We start from the raw sequence: 17,886 nt of genomic DNA, 5'->3' as shown, positions 1-17,886 counted from the left end.
GATAGTCTCTTTTTCATTTTGGTGTTTACAGTGACTCCCTTTGCTGAGATTATATGTCTCAAGTACTTAACAGACAATTGGGCTAACTAATTTTTCTTTGGAGGCCTTGTGACCTTTGTCCAAATGTTGTAACAACAGGACACTATTGGTAAGACATGCCTGTTGAGAGTTAGAACAGCCCAGTAAATTATTAACTTATTGCAACAATGTCGACCCTTTGTATGTTCAGAGATTGAATTAGGAAAAAAAAGGGACAAGCTTTTCATTTTGTTGCTCAAGCGTTATAAAGGCTGTCTGGGAAAATGTGTTTGGTCCATTCCTTTAAATCCCAGGCCTCGGTGTTATATATGTGTCTTTCACCATGCATCAGCCCTTAAGTCCTTTGCATTCTGACTCCGGGAGCAGACTCCAAGGGGGCTGAGCATCTGCAATTACTGCTGGGGGACCAGAAACACTGCAGGGCTCCTGGGAAGCCATGATCCAGCCCCAGGAAGTCGGGAGGGGAAGTTGTTCGTTGCCCACGCTGGGCAACAAAAGGCACCATGGGCTACAGCTGGGCACCTAGGGGTTGTGGAGAAAACTTTCCAGTGAACCAGGGTGGTGGGGCAAAGGCCTGGCTGCCTTCTTACCACACCACTTGGCACAACAGCCAGGTTGAGAGTGGGAAGATCAGGCTGCCATGGCCCTGCTCTGATCCTTGCACCTGGTGTTTTTTTTTTTTTTTTCTTGCCACCTACGGCCACTGCCAACCTGCCTGGGTCACTTGTTATGTTTATGTACAGGGAGTGGGTGAGTGGATTTTGCAGTGTCCACATTTGCTGCGCCAGCCACATGGACGCCAAGCTCAGGCACAGCCAGCCTGTAAACAGTTTAATCGGGCCATGTGGCTGCCACAGCCAGCACTAGGAGGAGGACGTGCTGTTGCCCACAGACATCACTGCCACTAGGGCTTAAGCCATCCAGGGCTGAGGTGGGGGGTGGGGGGGGCGAAGTGGCCAGCACATAGCCTTCTTACTGTTTCCTTCCCTCTGCCTTTGGAAAGTCACCGCTATGGCAGCAGTTTCTACCCAGAGCACATACAAGCTGCTGAGGCACAATCTCCCTGGGGTACTCTCTCTTGATTTAATCAGCAGGCTGGTTAGGAGGCGGGACAAAGGGCGCACACATTTGTTTCATGTGCTTAACATATTTATTAAATTATATAAGTCTTCCAGGCCATGTTTATAAGTTTCAGCTAAAAATTTTAATTCCTGGTTTAACTTGTGGGGATTTTTGCATGGATTGGAAAACTTCTTTGCAATGGCACGAAGTTCCACTTTAGACCATGGGGCAAATGTAACATGAGGAGGTTCCTAGGCCTCCTCTGGATATTTAGTTTCAAGAGGTATTTCAGAAACAGATTTTTCTTCTTCTGAAGGTTCTTTAGGGTAGTGTGAGAGTCCAGATAAGGTGTTTTTTGGGGGGTAGGATGGTAAATGTGTGTAAAGAGGAGTGGCTGCCAGAGGAGAGGAGGGAAAGGAAGGAAGCTGGGTGTCTGAGGCTAGGGTGGATTATATATGCTGGGTACTCCACCATTTTGGGAAAGAGAGGGTATAGTGGCTGTTGCCAGGTAGGTACCTGGCAAGGTTACAGAGCTTCAACACTGTAACTTTTAATTTGTTTAGCTTGTTTCAAAACTGTCTCCTGTAAGGAGGCAAACAATATTTTGATTTCTTTTGGAAGCTTTCAAGCACTAATTAAAAAAAAAAAAAATGCCTCCTATTAGTTTTCTTTGATACAGGATCCCTTAGCTTCTAATTTACTGTGCAGATTAATTTAGTTAAATTAATGACCCCATGATGGCCACTGATCTTTTAAATTTCTCGCAGCAAGTACATGCCATTGGCCTGAATACAGGACTGAACCAGGACCAGAAGGAGCTGCCGGAGTCCCATTGGGGGTCCTGCCCCAATCTTGTATGTGGCATTCCCAATCTTACTGAAAAATTTGCAAGCATTAAAGGCCTAAATGTGCGCAAAAACTTTCTGGTGCACCAGAAAAAAAAGAAGAAAAGAGAGTTCAATAATGAGCCCAGTGAGACACTCATGAGATGAGCAGAAAATGAAGGAAGGTATAGAGAAAAGGTAGACAATCTCTCAAAGAGCCATCTTCACAATAAGCAGAGGCTTCGATCTGAGAGGCTTACCTCCTGCAGGCCCTGAGAATTCAAGGAGATGGTTCTGGGCACAAAGGGCCCTTGCTGGTGCCAGGGTAAGCCAGTTCCATGACTTCTTAGGAACACTGGAGATAAATTTCTTTCAGAATCCTGCTGACTAAGCCCTTTAATGTCATATAGTAACTGTCCATACTCTGATTAATGTAAAATTGAGAGATTTATTGACAGTAAAGAGACAGCTCAAGCTGGAGATAGACTGAACGCTACGCAGTAGAATCCAGTAATCTAATATGGTGTCTCGGCAGTGACATTTTATAAGGGGGAAACAAAGGACATGAAGTACAGTAGTTGATTCATATGTGCAAACTCAGATCACTGAAAAAATCACTTGATTGGTAATTACAGGCTTAGGTCATGGAAAGACATTACTCAATTGGTAGTAGATCATTTTAAGGTGAGGCTTCTTATGGCAGGAACTTGTAAGGCAGAACTTCCTGCGTGGGAACTCACTAAGGCAGAGGGCTTCTTCTAGTGGAAGCTCCTTGATTAACTTAAAAAGATATATATGTCTTCCTTAGCTTAGTTACAATGTGGTAATTATAAGGGTATGTGATGAGAGGGGAAGGCTGCAGGGTAATTATGTCATCATTACCAGACATTTCTTAATTTCATGATTATGTCTGCACAGAAAGTGGCTGTTGCTAGGGTAGAAACAGAATTAGCTACAGAGGAGTTGCATTCAAACCTCAAGTCGGCCACTTCAGATCTTCTCAGGTACCTCAAATTTTAAAATTCCTTTACACAGGATGTTGGCTGGAACCACTAAGAAAGGTAAGCTTGCTCTGGTTGCTTCTGGTATCATTTTGCCATCCAAGTAGAGGGCTGACCTGAAAGGGACTCACAGCTGAAAGATGGAGGGGGGTTCCTGATGCTATTTCAACAACTACATCCGGTACACCAAAAACATTACTCCAGGATGGTTAAGTTATATGAGCCAACAAATTCCCCTTTTACTAGAGTTGGGCTTCTGACACTTGATGCTGAAAAAGTCCATGTGGACTTGTTATAGGCTGTTGTAAGCTGTGTAACCCCCATCTGTAAAATGGGAATAATATCTACATTTCACAAGGTTACTTATGGCTTAAAAGTAAAACACACAACCCCCCATAGATATCTCATAAATGTTCGTTCTCCACCACCTTCAGGTGACATGTAAAGCCAAGACTATCTAAGTTTTCCTCCCTCATCTCAAAAGACAGCTGCCACACTGCCTGCTATGTAGAGTGTGGTCTGGCCCAAAGGAAGAAATTCTTGTAAAAGTTTTTTCTGGTGCTGTGTCCTTACTCCCATGGTGGGGAAGAGAGAAAGCAGAGTGCCTCGGGCGGGGACCCATTCCATCAGGGGACATTTAGCCAGTCAGTGCCAGTTCCATGAGGGAGGTGATGTGCCAAGGAGGAGCATGGTATGTGGCCCAGGGGCGAGGTGGGCTGGGCCATGAAAGAAGCAGTCACAAACCCTGTCTGCAGTCAGCCTTCTGGGCTGGTTTTGCCTAGGGCAAGGCTGGGACATAGTTAGCCACCTGCAGTTCTCAAAGGGATCACATGGTGTCCTCGGCGAGGAAGATGTATCTCTTGAGCTGCTGCAGAGCCCTCCATTCATTTCTCTCAGGAAGGGCAGTTTCTAGAGAAGAGAAAGGTGTCCCCCTGCCTTCTCACGTGTCCCTAGCGCCCAGCCTTCTCTAGGGTTCCTGGGCCAGCAGAGGTGGGGGTGGGGGTGGGGGTGGGGGTGGGGGTGGGGGTGGGGGTGGGGGTGGGGGTGGGGGTGGGGGGACAGAGCAGCACAGTTTCTGCCTTTCTGGTCTTTGCCTCTCAAACTTGTGTGGCCACAGGCAGTCAGTCACTTATCCCCTTACTTGTGTGGCCACAGGCAGTCAGTCACTTACCCCCTCAGAGCCTCCAACTCTTCAAAACAATTCTGAAAAAGTTATGAACCAGCAGGGTTATAAAGTGGGTGGAGAGAAAAAAGGGACACAGATTAGCCAGGGCATGTTGGCCGTCTTGCTCATTTGACAAAAGTGACTCTCCTGGGCCTATGATGTGAGCAGCCCTCAGAAAGCCTGGGACTCTGGTTGGAATCATTGGCTGGGCCCTGCTGGAGTCTGGATTGGGTGGGAACAGTAAGTTACAAACCACAGAAACTTTGGCTTCTGGAAACAATACCATTGTTTATTTGGGTAACACATGCTCCCCCGTGAGGGCTCTGACAAGAGGCTTAGTGGTTGAAGGCCCCCAAGAGAGTACCTTTTCTCTCTGCTGGCTTTGCAAAGGTCCCAGACCACAATCCAGGCCCCTTGGGCCTGGGGAGTGTAGTTCCTTGTCACTGTGGTTTGTTACCACATGCCTTTGACTCAGTGTGTCCTAGGAAACAGTTGCCTGGTGGCAGAAGCCTTCACAGACGGCCCCGGCATGGTGGCCATGTCACTTCTGAAAGCCTTCTCTTTGGAGAAACAAGGAGTACCTCCGAAGCCGGGTCCAGTGCTCTTGATCTCTCATCGTGTTCTTCATCACCTTCTCAAACCTGGGGGCCACACAACAGGACATAAGAGGAATCCGCTTTGTGCTGCAGTGCCCGGCCCCCAGGTTCCCAGAGAAGACCTTGACCAATCTTGTGCTAATTCAAGAAACTCCAAAATGACATATTTACTTCATCTCTGTGTTCTTGGGACCCAGTCTGGTACGTAGCAGGCACTGTATTGAGGGAATGATAGGTCCAACTTGCTAGAACATGAGGCTGCAGAAGGGATGGTTAATTTAGGGACTAGAAGTCCAGTTTAACCTTGGCATGGGCCAAGGTTAAATATATAAGAATGCTGACAATTCCATTTAACAAACATTTCTTCAGCATCAACAAGAGACAGGCACTGGTGCAAGTGTTGGGAAGACCACAGGGAACAAGACAGCCCCTCCCCTCAGTTTAGTAAGGGCAACAGAGTAGAGAAACATTTTCAAAAGGTGCACTTAAATACTCAGCAAGGAGGGAGGGATCAACCTTAAATGGGGAGTCCTCACAGAAGATGAGACAATTTGAGTCTTTTAAAAAATAAGAGTTTTGGCGGGCTCAAAATGGATCAAAGACCTAAATATAAAACCTAAAACAATAAAGATCATGGAAGAAAAAATAGGGACAACTTTAGGAGCCCTAATACAAGGCATAAACAGTATACAAAACATTATTAAGAATGCAGAAGAAAAACTAGATAACTGAGAGCTCCTAAAAATCAAACACCTATGCTCATCCAAAGACTTCACCAAAAGAGTAAAAACACTACCTATAGACTGGGAAAAAGTTTTTAGCTGTAACATTTCCAATCAGCGCCTGATCTCTAAAATTTACATGATACTGCGAAAACTCAACTACAAAAAGACAAATAACCCAATTAAAAAATGGGCAAAAGATATCAATAGACACTTCACTAAAGAAGACATTCATGTAGCTAACAGATACATGAGGAAATGTTCACGATCGTTAGCCATTAGAGAAATACAGACCAAAACTACAATGAGATTTCATCTCAATCCAACAAGGCTGGCATTAATCCAAAAAACACAAAATAATAAATGTTGGGGAGGCTGTGGAGAGATTGGAACACTTATACACTGCTGGTGGGAATGTCAAATGGTACAACCACTTTGGAAATCGATTTGGCACTTCCTTAAAAAGCTAGAAATAGAACTACCATACGATCCAGCAATCCCACTCCTCAGGATATATCCTAGGGAAATAAGAGCCTTTACACAAACAGATACATGCACACCCATGTTTATTGCAGCACTGTTTACAATAGCAAAAAGATGGAAGCAACCAAGGTGCCCATCAACGGATGAATGGATAAATTATGGTATATTCACACAATGGAATACTACGTATTGATAAATACAGCGCGGAATCTGTGAAACATTTCATAACATGGAGGAACCTGGAAGGCATTATGCTCAGTGAAATTAAACCCAGTGCCGTCAAGTCAGTTGCAAAAGCACAAATACTGTATAAGACCACTATTATAAGAACTTGAGAAATAGTTTAAACTGAGAAGGAAACATTCTGGTTATGAGAGGGGGTAGGGAGGGAGGGTGGGAGAGGGGTATTCACTAATTAGATAGCAGATAAGAACTACTTTAGGTGAAGGGAAAGACAACACACAATACAGAGGAGGTCAGCACAACTGGACCAAACCAAAAGCAAGAAGTTTCCTGAACAAACTGAATGCTTCGAAGGCCTGTGTAGCAGGGGCAGGGGTTTGGGGACCATGGTTTCAGGGGACATCTAAGTCAATTGGCATAATAAAATCTATTAAGAAAACATTCTGCAACCCACTCTGAAGAGTGGCGTCTGAGGTCTTAAACGCTAGCAAGCAGCTATCTAAGGTGCATCAATTGGTCTCAACCCACCTGGATCAAAGGAGAATGAAGAACACCAAGGACACAAGGTAATTACGAGCCCAAGAGACAGAAAGGGCCACATGAACCAGAGACTACACCATCCTGAGACCAGAAGAACTGGATGGTGCCCAGCTACACCCGATGACTTCCCTGACAGGGAACACAACAGAGAACCCCTGAGGGAGCCAGAGAGCAGTGGGATGCAGACCCCAAGTTCTCATAAAAAGACCAGACTTAATGGTCTGACTGAGACCAGAAGGACCCCGGTGGTCACGGCCCCCAGACCCTCTGTTGCTGGCCCAGGACAGGAACCATTCCCAAAGCCAACTCTTCAGACATGGATTGGATTGGACAATGGGTTGGAGAGGGATGCTGGTGAGGAGTGAGCTTCTTGGATCAGGTGGACACTTGAGACTATGTTGGCATCTCCTGCCTGGAGGGGAGATGAGAGGGTAGAGGGGGTTAGAAGCTGGCGAAATGGACGCAAAAAGAGAATGGAGGGAGAGAGTGAGCTGTCTCATTAGGAAGAGAGTAATTGGGAGTATGTAGCAAGGTGTATATGGGTTTTTGTGTGAGAGACTGACTTGATTTGTAAACTTTCACTTAAAGCACAATAAAAATTATAAAAAAAAATAAGAGTTTTGGCTCTTTTAGAATAACAAATAAATGCATGTTCGGTATAGAAAAATCAGAGAAGCCCAGATTCACCCCTTATGCAGCATCTGGAGATGGCCCCTGTTAGCAGGTGGAGAGGGTTTCTGTTTGGAAGAGGGGGTGGGACGTGGTGGGAACAGAGTATAGGACACCACCCGGCTTTCTGCTTCGGGACCTTAGTGAGTGGGAGGACTTAAAAAGCTTAGGACAAAATGACCAGGAGCACTTTTGGAGGGAGACAGAATGATTGTGGCTTTGGGTTTGCTTTGAGGCTCTGCACGTGAGACAACCGTGTGGAGACGTGTCTGGAGCTTAATGCATTAAAATATGTTTAACTGAAAGAAGTAACTCTGCATTGCTTTTTAAAAATCAAATAATACCAGTGGGGAGATAATGAAAAGATTTTCTTAATTTCTCTTCCCAAAACAACTATAAAGCTTCTTGTAAATCCTTTAACATTTTTTTTTTTTTTACAAATACACAAGCATAAACATGCATACAACTTTTTTTTTCTATAACTTAAATGGAAGCATGCAACATGCCATTGTACACCCTGCTTATATATGCTAGGAATATATACACCAGGAATCACTTCTGGGAAGCACTTACAGACCTGCCTCATCCTTCCCCCTACTGACGACTCTTAGGTTGCCCATCTTTCGCTAGGATGAGCAGGGCTGCCGTGAACGTCTTCGTACACAGACATCTTTGCTAGTGTGTGAGTGAGAGGCTGAGTTCTGTGCAGATTACAAGCTCAGACTTTGGACTCAAACTGCTGGTGTTCAAACCAAGCTCCTTCACTGGTGAGGTTATGAGTTGGAATGGACTTGACAGCACCCAACAACAACAACTTTTACTTAGTATGCCAGGCAATGCCCTTTGAGAGAGATGCTCCCTCCGGACCAAGGCCCACCCCCTCTTCCAATGCCGTTTGAGAGATGCAACTCAGACCTCGGTTTTATAAATGAGGACAGAGGTTTGGGGAGGTTAAAACTTGGCCTCAGTCACAGAGCTAGAGGGAGCCAGAGTCAGGACCCTAGTGACCCCTCCTCCCCATCTCCCCAGCCTTACTCCAGGCTTTTCACCTCATGAAGCGAAGTCTAAGAGAAAAGACGGAAAACTCCAGCTACATAAATACTTCAAGCTTCTGTCTGACTAAACAAGCAACCAAAATAACTCCAACCCAAAGGCAAACTACGGAAAATGACTTCCAACATGTCGACAAAGAATTCCTAAAATCAAAAGAAAACGAACACACCACAGGAAAATGAACCAGGGCAATTCACAGAAGAGATGGAAACTTACGATACACGTAATGCAAAGATGTGTAAACTCCTTAATTTCCAAATTAAAATAATCATGAGCTATCAATTTTTGTCCGTCATTTCCTATTCAGTAGAGGGAAGGGGTGAGGACACGGCCATCCTCACATGGAGTGATCCAGGGCAATGTGCTATCCAGTGGGTAAAACCACCACAGTTAAAATGTACCTATCCCATGACTCTGAAATCCCACCTCTAAGAATTTACTACAAGAATATTAGGAAAAACTCTCAAAAGTAACTGGGTAAGGATGCTTGGTGGGAAAGGTGGGGTCAGATGGACCCACAGTCTGCAGTGGGTTGAGGAGCAAACAGCAGCGGAGGACAGAGGAGTGGTGTGTTGACTGCGATTCCCTGGAGCCTGACTCAGAGTGGAGGAGAAATCAGTCGCTGCAGAGCTGAGGGGGTTGTATCCTAACACGGGAACATGGAGACACTACTCCATGATTAGGACAAGCCAGTGGAGGGGAGGACGTTGCCCACCAGATGGAAGAGGAGAGACTGATGAAGCAAGGGCTTAGTGTCCTAGAGGAGAGGGTAGCCTGGGACCAGGAATCCAGAAGGGAGTATCAGTGAGCAGGGTGCCTCTTTCCCTGAGTCAGGAGGCAGGCAGGACTGGAGGACTGGGGTGGGGTGATGAGGTGAGGGGCCGCTGAAGGACTGAAGTTCTCTGGGGAGCAGGAGGTGAGGTTATCCACTGAAAGCCAGGCAAAGGTGGTGGGAGGTGTGAGTGGTATTGGTCTGGGGGTGCTGTGGTGTTGGTCTGGGGGTGCTGTGGTGTAGAGAGAGCATATGACAGCTTGGCAAGGTGCTATGTGGTGTGAGCTATGTGGTGTGTGCTCAGCAGCCACGGAAGGAGTGGAGTGGATATCTGGTTCATCTGAGACTGGCACTAACCAGTAGGTGGGTTTTACAGGAATCATCTGGGAAAAGCCATCCCTGAAGCCTGACATACCTCCCTCCACTAGCAGCAAATGAAGATTTTTTTCCTTCCCATGGTAGCATAACAAACTACACCCTTTGTCTATTGCTTTTAGGTCAAGTACTGACAAAGCGTGTGTGTGCATCTTCCAAAAAGAAAGGCTGTCTATCCACAAGGCAGGAGTGAAGATGGAACTTTGGCGAATCCCTTACGCAAAGCCTTTAACTGTTCCCACATTTGGGGTCTATGAGTCTATAAATGATTTTTGGAGAGATTCCCTTTGTTTCTCAAGAAAGGCAATAGGATTTGCTGACACCACTGGCCCACAAATTCTGCCTCAGCGATAGTTGGTGGGAGCAGGGGGTCAGGATACCATCCCTTGCCCTCGTCCAGGCATGCTAGAAGCTGGTCACCTGGTGTCCACACAGGGCCTGCCCACCCCTCACTGTAGGTCTGGGACTATTGGGTCATATCAGAAACCCACCTTCCAGGTGAAAGCTGGGTGGGTAGAACCTGGATCCTGCTTGATCTTGTATTTGACAGGGAATAAAGTGAGAGAGGCCCTTTGTTTTTTGTCTGTTTACTGGTGTCCTGAAATTTTGTCCCCTTGTGATCAAAAGGGGAAACCCTGGTGGTGTAGTGGTTAAGTGCTACGGCTGCAAACCAAAGGGTTGGCAGTTCGAATCTGCCAGGCGCTCCTTGGAAACTTTATGGGGCAGTTCTACTCTGTCCTATAGGGTCGCTATGAGTTGGAATCGACTCAGCGGTCCTGGGTTTGGGTTTTCTTTTTTTTTTTTTGGTGATCAAAAGGAGCCCTGGTGGCGCAGTGGTTAAGAGCTAAGGCTGCTAACCAAAAGGTTGGCAGTTTGAATACAAAAGCCACTCCTAGGGAACACTATGGGGCAGTTTTACTCTGTCCTATAGGGTCACTATGAGTCAGAATCGACTTGACGGCAATGAGTTTGGGCGCTGTGATCAAAAGAAGGATGACCCAGCCAGAGATGGCGGACACTGAAGCAGACAGGGAGTGGAGCCAGATGGAAATGGCGCCCCCTGGAGGTCTGGGTTGACACTGGATGCTGACTTGCCACATCTCAAGCCCTAAAGACGGCTCTGTTTCACCCTGACTGCCAACAGAATTCCCAGTGCGGGTTTTGCAAAAACAATTGGGACTGACTATTGCAACTCTGCAACTTAGTGTCTATTGCCACATGATTCCATTGCCTTAAAGTTTCACCCAGTTTTAGGGCCAATGGAAACTCTTTCAGACTCAAGGAGTAAGGAGATAAAAAAGGGATTAAAATCCTTGGGCCACAGCTGGAGATTTGTGATAAAACAAGCACAGTAAAATGTTAATGATAACCTTGGTTGTGGCTGTTTACTGGAAATTTTTTCTAAGCTGCTGTATGTTTGAAATTTCTCATTAGGAAATGTTGGGGCGGGGGGAATGCTCTTTGGAAAAGACCCAGAAATCAGACCTCAGAGCAAGTAGCACAGGAAAGGGTTTCTTCAAATCATAAGTGTTTCCCAATTTCTCTCTGGGACTTGATTTAGAAAATAAGTTGCCACGAGAGAGGTAATTCGAATACTATGACCAGATCCTAGTAAATGTTCCCTCCAATCAGATCCCTAAGGGTGCCTGGGAACCCAGTTCCTGCGGTGGATGGTTAGTCCACAAAGTTCACCCTGCCCTGGCCACCAATGCCCCATTTGGTCAGCCTCGCTGGCTCCCTCCCTGCAGACGGATCCTCAGGAGGCATTCCTCTCCGCCCCACCCAGCTGTGTGGGACCCTCCTGGGGAGGGAGTGGGATGTGGAACCTTGGAGCTAAGCTTTGTTGACAGGGAGGAGAGACAGCAGGGAAGGAAGAGGTGGGCCTCTGGTATTCTGGAGACTGGGGGAAGTCAGGGCTGAAACAACTCTTCTTCTTATCAGAACAGGTCCAACCACAGGGCAGTGGTGAGGACATTACAGACATCCTTCCTGTGGAATATTCCACAGGCATTAAAACGATGTTTACAAAGATGTTTTTCTTAACAAAGTGAAAAAATCATTAAGTTATATTCGTGAGTGACATAAAGCCAGATAAAAAAGTGAATATGAAATATAGCCTCATCTTAGTAAAAATGCCTGGGAAAGAGCCTGGAAGGAAGTTCATGAGCATATTAATGGCAGTGTTCGTGATTTTGGGTAGTGGTATTATGAGTTATTTAAATTTTCTTCTTCATATTTTTCTGTTTTCCAAATTTCTACAAGCGCATATATAACTTATATCAGAAATGACATCATTTTTTAAAAGAGAAATTACTGTTCTGGTAATAGTTCTACACTTGAAGCAACTTTCAAGGGCTAAGCAAGGTTCAGTAGGTGTCTGAGGGCCAACAGCCACTTGCACCTTGGCTGTGGGCGACAAACGTCCATAAGGGACTGACGGACAGCCAGCCGGAGGTGAGCTGCCGAGAGCTGGAGCTGCTGGCCCTTGCCCCATTCTGACAGGTGGTTAACCGACTTTAAACTTTCAGTAAATTGAAGCTCACTCTTTCTTAGCCAGTAAAAAGAGAGGATTGGACAAGAAATGACAAAAATGGAAACGAGGTCATTAAACAAGGAGTCTTCTGAGCCTCATCAAGCGAGAACACCAGAAAGCTCCATGCCATGCCCCCCACCTAGGAGAACTGCTTTGTTACAGCCATGGCCTACCCTCTCATCACTCTTGACTTTTTGTTTTGTTTTGTTTCATGATTATTTTTAATGTATTTATCTTAATATTGCATATTTTTTGTAGAAAAGTTGCAAATAGGGAAAATACGAAGAAAAAAATCACATATAATTCCATCACCCAAATAAAACCATTTGCACTAATGGTACACATATTTCTCATCTCCTCTCTTTTACTCAAAATCAAAGTTAGACTGTGCATAATATTTTATCAAATTTATTGTAATAATTTATAACATTTTAGGGCATTTTCTCCCCCCCGTTTTTTTTTAAACTTCAAACCTATAGAAAAGTCGCAAGAATGCTACAGGGAACCTTCGCCTAGATCCACAGGTTAAGGTTTTATCTCCCTCTCTTTTTCTCTGTAAAAACCAAAACCAAACCCGTTGCCATTGAGTCGATTCCAACTTAGACCGACCCTATAGGACAGAGTAGAACTGCCCCATGGAGTTTTCAAGGCTGTAATCTTTAAGGAAGCAGACTGCCACATTTTTCTACCATGGAGTGGCTGTGGGTTCAAACCAGGGCTTCAAATCGGCTGCATTTCTAACAAGTTCCTGGGAAATATACATAAGAATCACCTGGGGATCTTGTAAATGCAGATTCTGATTCAGTATACCTGGGGTGGAAATGAAAATTCTCAGCAGGGGTTTGAACCTGAATGGAACCAGTCTGAAGCCCTGGTTCAAACCACCAACCTTTCCATTAGCAGCCAAGCGCTTAACCACTGCGCCCCCAGGGCTCATTTGTCTTTCTCTCTATATGTATTTTCCTAAACCATTTGACGGTAAGTTGTAGACATCATGAACCTTCACCTCAAAATTCTGCAGCTCCATCTCCTGAGGACAAGTCAATCAAGGGTCCAAATCAGAAACCTCCATGTGAGGAAAAGCTGAGCATTCCTCAGAAATTTTAATCAGGGGCATGCCAGGTGTCCTCTTCTTCATTGTCCCTCTCCTCCTAACACCCATGTTCCCATATTCCTCTCCTGATGAATGGGCACGCTTCCCTCCAGGAGATACAGAAAACCATCCAAGCAACCCACAACACAAGCTGACACAACCACAGTGGGCAAAGGCAGTCAGGAGACGGAAAGCACAGAGGAGCTGGAGGGCCACCTAGTGGTAGTGTTCAAAATTTTCCCAGGAACGAACCTGGGTTTACAGGGATGCAACCCATCATCATTACCATGTCGTTGTTAGCTGCCTTAGTGTCAACCCTCTACTTATTGCGGCCCCATGCACGACGGAATGAAACGCCGCTCGGTCCTGCAGCGTCCCCATCATTGGTTGCAGATCGGAGCATGGTGATCCACAGGATTTTTATTAGCGTTCTGGTTTTAGTGGTGTAGTGGTTAAGTGCTACGGCTGCTAACCAGAAGGTCGGCAGTTCGAACCTGCCAGGCACTCCTTGGAAACTCTATGGGACAGTTTTACTCTGTCCTATAGGGTCGCTATGAGTCGGAATTGACTCGAGGGCAGTGGGTTAGTTTTCAGTAGATAGCCAGGCTTTTCTTCTTAGTCTGAAATCACTGTAGAAACCTGTTCAACATCACAGCAACACGCAAACCACCAATGACAGATGGATGGTGGCTGCACACGAAGTGCACTGGCCGGAAACAGAACTTGAGTCCTCCGCATGGAAGGTCAGAACTCTACCACCAAACCACCAATATCCCCATCATTATCATAAAAACCAAATCAATTGCTGTGATGTCGACTCTGACCCACGGCGACCGCATGCGTGTCAGAGCAGGACTGTGCTCTAGGTGATGGATAAAGGAAAGGACTTTAGATCAGGGGTTGGCAAATATTTTCTGTGAAGGGCCAGATGGTAAATATTTTAGGTTTCATGGGTCATATGATCTCTGCTCCAACTATTCAACTCTTCAGTTGTAGCTCATAAGCAGGCACAGATAATACATAAGCAAATGGGTATGTCTGTGTTCCAATAAAACTTTATTTACAAAAATAGACAGTGGGCTGGATTCGGCACACAGGCTATAAGTTTGTCAACCTCTGTCTTAAATGATTGCGTCTAATAGTCCAAACATTTTTTCTTATAAGAAATTGAGAAAGTAAAAAGAAAAGATGGTCTTGACGGAAAGAACACATCAAGTGGAAGCCCTTCTTTTCTACCAAATTCATTACTCCTTTTCTACCAATCTGAACATGAGTTGGCGCGAGGCTCATGGGCTATAATATGGTGGAATCATTCAGGTAAGGGAGAATTTAAATGCTGAGAGGATCTTACCATCAAACAAACCCCACTTTCCTTCAACCCAGAGACAACCCAAGACACCCGGCCGGGATGTAGACCCGAAACTCTTTACCTCTTCTGGAGGAACTGCTCGCATCTCTTCTCCAAAGGCAGTGTCTCGGAGGAGGCGTTGCTATCTGTCAAGTCACTCTGAGGAATGGTGCAGTTTCCAGAGATCTTTTCCAGGAGTGGGTAGGCCTCAAAGTTAAAATAGAAAATAGAATTTCTGATCTCCGTGGCATTGCCGGTACATTCAATTTCATCTGGATGGTCTCCTGAAAAGAAGCCAGAGCCCCGTCTTCTCTATGGTGATTGTTCTCTGGACGGTCTGTGTGGTGGTGGGCAGTCTGGGGAGGACAAGAGGCTCCAGGCCCAGGTGGGTACATGGGTGATGCTGTTTATAAAGGCTGGGTCTCTGGACCAGGCTGTGGGGGGGCTCATTTGATCAGAGGAAGAGTCCAGAAAGAAGACCTTGTCAAGCATTTTGACAAAATGCTCTGTGAGAAACGAAACTGCAATGTCCTCTTGGCCCGTGGTGGAGGAGTGGGGCAAGGCAGGGGGGCTTGGATGGGGCCGCCTTGTGCTTGGGAGAGGGCTGAGATGTCAGGGAAATGGTCAGCAGCCACAGGTCTGGGCATGTTCCCCTTCCGTACCTCGAAGCAGGAAACACGGATGGTGTAAAGATACAACAAATACTGGCTTCCAAGGGACCACCAGGTGGTAGGATCTGGGCGGAGCAAAAGCACAGATGATTTCAGGCTTGGCCACATTCATGAGGCACACAGAGCCATCCCAGGAAAAGATCAGCAGCTGGGAAGCAAAGAGACGGTGAGTGGGAATTTCTACTGGACTCTGTTACCCACAGAAGGTAGTTTAGAGTTCAGCTCAGAATAGAAGCAGCTGGACATAAAAAACAGAAGCAGAGAGAATTTATTTGGCTCTTGTGCACCCAGTCTCTGGTTCCACCCAGCCTGTCCCAGGGGATGGCAGAAACATGCGTGTCTTCTGTGCTCACCCCGTTGTTGTTACTATCAGCAAATAGGCCCACATCTAGGTGCTGGGTTTGATCCAGTGCTGCTCTTCCCCTTGTAGCCCTGGCTCTTCTTTCCAGCTCCCCTGGCCTCTCCACTGGAGAGGTCTCCCTCCATGTGTGGTCAGGACTCAGTTCTGCAGCTGTCTCCGATGTCCTTTCCTCCCCATCTCCGAGACCCTGCTCAATCCAGTAGACCCTCTCTCGCCCAAGATCTGAGATGGGGCCTCTCTCCTGCCCAGGCTCCTTCTTCTCTGTAGACAAACCTTCTAAACTTGCTCCAATCCTTAGGATGTCCTTCTTGACCCTTTGGCCTCCTTAAGCCACATTTTCTTTCCCTTCACATTCAAACATCTTGAGAGAATGTCTACTCAGCATCTCCACTCCTTCACCTCCACTCACTGACCATTGGCCCCATCCTGCCTCGGACACTGTTCGCCACAAGGTAAGGTAAAACCTGTGAAAGCTGGAATCTGTGTAAGGCGGAAACCTGTCAGAGAAGGAAAACTGAAATATTTTCCACTAAAACGAGCAATAGAAAATGGTAAGACTGCGCCCTGTCAGAGGTGGAAAGCTTGCAAGACCCGGAAAAACAAGTCTGCCCCCACGAGTTCCAGCTCTCACAGGTTTCACTGTATGTGGTTTCTCTTTAGCACAGGACACTGTGCTCTCACCTTAAAACTTGTCCCTGAGCTTCCGGGACCTACTCTCTCCTGATTTCTGTCGGTGTCCATCTCAACCCTGCTGGGAGCTCACTTTCCTCTGCTTGTCTTGTAAATGATGGCAGCACCCTCTGGGAACCTCTTTCCTACTTACCTCCTCTCTTTGACTAGGGGACCTACTGTGCCCGTGGGTTCAACCACCACTAACGGGTTGGGGAGCACTGAACCTACATTTTTAGCCTGGGCTCTCTTGGAACCTCCTCTGGGTGCTCTATCGGCCCCTTGCAGTCAGCAGGGCCATGCTCTAGGCCTGTGCTCCAGTGGGCCCTGTAAGAATTAGTAAATCAGCTTTGCAGAGACCCCAAGCCAGGATGCCTCCCTCTCCTTTGGCTTGCCCAGAACTGTGAAATCCATCTCCTCATGTACACCTCTCCACTCTCATCCCTTCTCTGGGTATGCTGTGCTCCAGCTTTAACCTCTTGCTGTGTCAATCCCCACCTCACTCAAAGTCCAGTCCCTCTTTTCTCCCCGGTGGACAGAGCCCGCCATGGCCTGGCCTCTCTGTCCTGGCCCCAAATTCTCCCTTTCACACCCACCACAAATCTGACCTGCAGCTACTCTGAGTTTCCTGTAGTGCCTGGACACACAGTGCTCTCTTGCCTCCATGGGGCTGCCTTCTCAGCTCCCCTGGCTCAGCTCACCTCAGCTGTCACTTCTGCCAGAAAGCCACACCCCCATGCCTGCCTTCCGTAAGTTCACGTAGGTGGCCCCTCTCTCTGTCCTGTGGCATCCACTGCATAATCGTATCACAGCCCTTCTCATGCTCTACTGTGGCTGCCTGTTGACTTGTCTGCCTTTCCAACTGAACTGTGAGTTCCCTGAAGGCAAGGGCTTTGTCTTTCATATCTGTGTACCCAAAAGTTAGTCCAGGGCCCCGCACATAGTAGGTCTTCAACAAATATTTTTTGAAGGAAAAAATAAACAAATTCACTGAAGAACAAGAGGCACTGGGGACCTACCATGCCAGGTGAGGCTGGGACCGGGGCCACTGCACAGATGGTTTCATTCAGGTGCTTTTCCGGCCTACAGGAAACAAGCAGACACACAGATGTTCTTCTACTGCAAGAGTTTTAAAGTTCTGCTGTTCTCTCCTAGGCAGATATCCTGGAGAAGCCCTTGCACATGAGCACCAGGAGATATGAAGAAGACTGTTCATAGCAGCAAAAAAGTAGGAACAACCCAAATATCCACTGGTAGAAGGCTAATATAATTGTGGTATGTTTATACAACGGGAAGAAATGCAACAATGAAAATAAAAGAACTGGGGCTACATGTACGACTGTCATGAACCATGCTACAGAAGAAAGCATCAAAAAACAAGTTGGGGAATACACAGAATATGTCTATTTATAAGTTCCTTGTACATGCAAAGCTAAAGAATATAGTGTTTGGATAAAGTCATGTATGCGGTTAACCCTTAAAGGAAAGCAAAAGAATGATGAATTTAGGAAAATGATGTGGTAGACTGGAAAAAAACTGGCCATAATATTTGGTACTCTTCCCATCAAAAGGTGGAGTCTATTTCTCCAAAGCAGGAATGTGGGCTTAGTCATGTGGCTAGCTTTGCCCAGCGAAGCATTAGCAAATATAACAGGAGCAGAGGTGGGGAGTGGTGTGGGTCAGAGGAAGAATTCTCGCCTTCAATGCGGGAGACCTCAGTTTGATTC

The 17,886-nt window shown here is 46.4% G+C and overlaps 1 protein-coding gene across 1 annotated transcript in view; it reads right to left on the bottom strand.

Annotated features, from left to right (window-relative positions):
* Nucleotides 1–4,246: 4,246 nt before the first annotated feature.
* WDR93 (WD repeat domain 93) overlaps nt 4,247–17,886 on the bottom strand; it is a 47,646-nt gene continuing 34,006 nt past the window's right edge. The window contains exons 13-16 of the mRNA XM_064267124.1: nt 17,179–17,242; nt 15,121–15,277; nt 14,541–14,742; nt 4,247–4,732 (exon numbers count right to left, since the gene is read on the bottom strand). Coding sequence (XP_064123194.1) covers nt 4,633–4,732; nt 14,541–14,742; nt 15,121–15,277; nt 17,179–17,242 — 523 coding nt within the window. The 3' untranslated portion in view covers nt 4,247–4,632. The remainder of the gene's footprint in view (nt 4,733–14,540; nt 14,743–15,120; nt 15,278–17,178; nt 17,243–17,886) is intronic.

The sequence above is a fragment of the Loxodonta africana genome, chromosome 13, assembly GCF_030014295.1.
Source record: "Loxodonta africana isolate mLoxAfr1 chromosome 13, mLoxAfr1.hap2, whole genome shotgun sequence".
Lineage (NCBI taxonomy): Eukaryota > Metazoa > Chordata > Mammalia > Proboscidea > Elephantidae > Loxodonta > Loxodonta africana.
The sequence above is the reverse complement of the archived record's forward strand: the minus strand, read 5'-3'. Positions and strand labels throughout refer to the sequence as shown.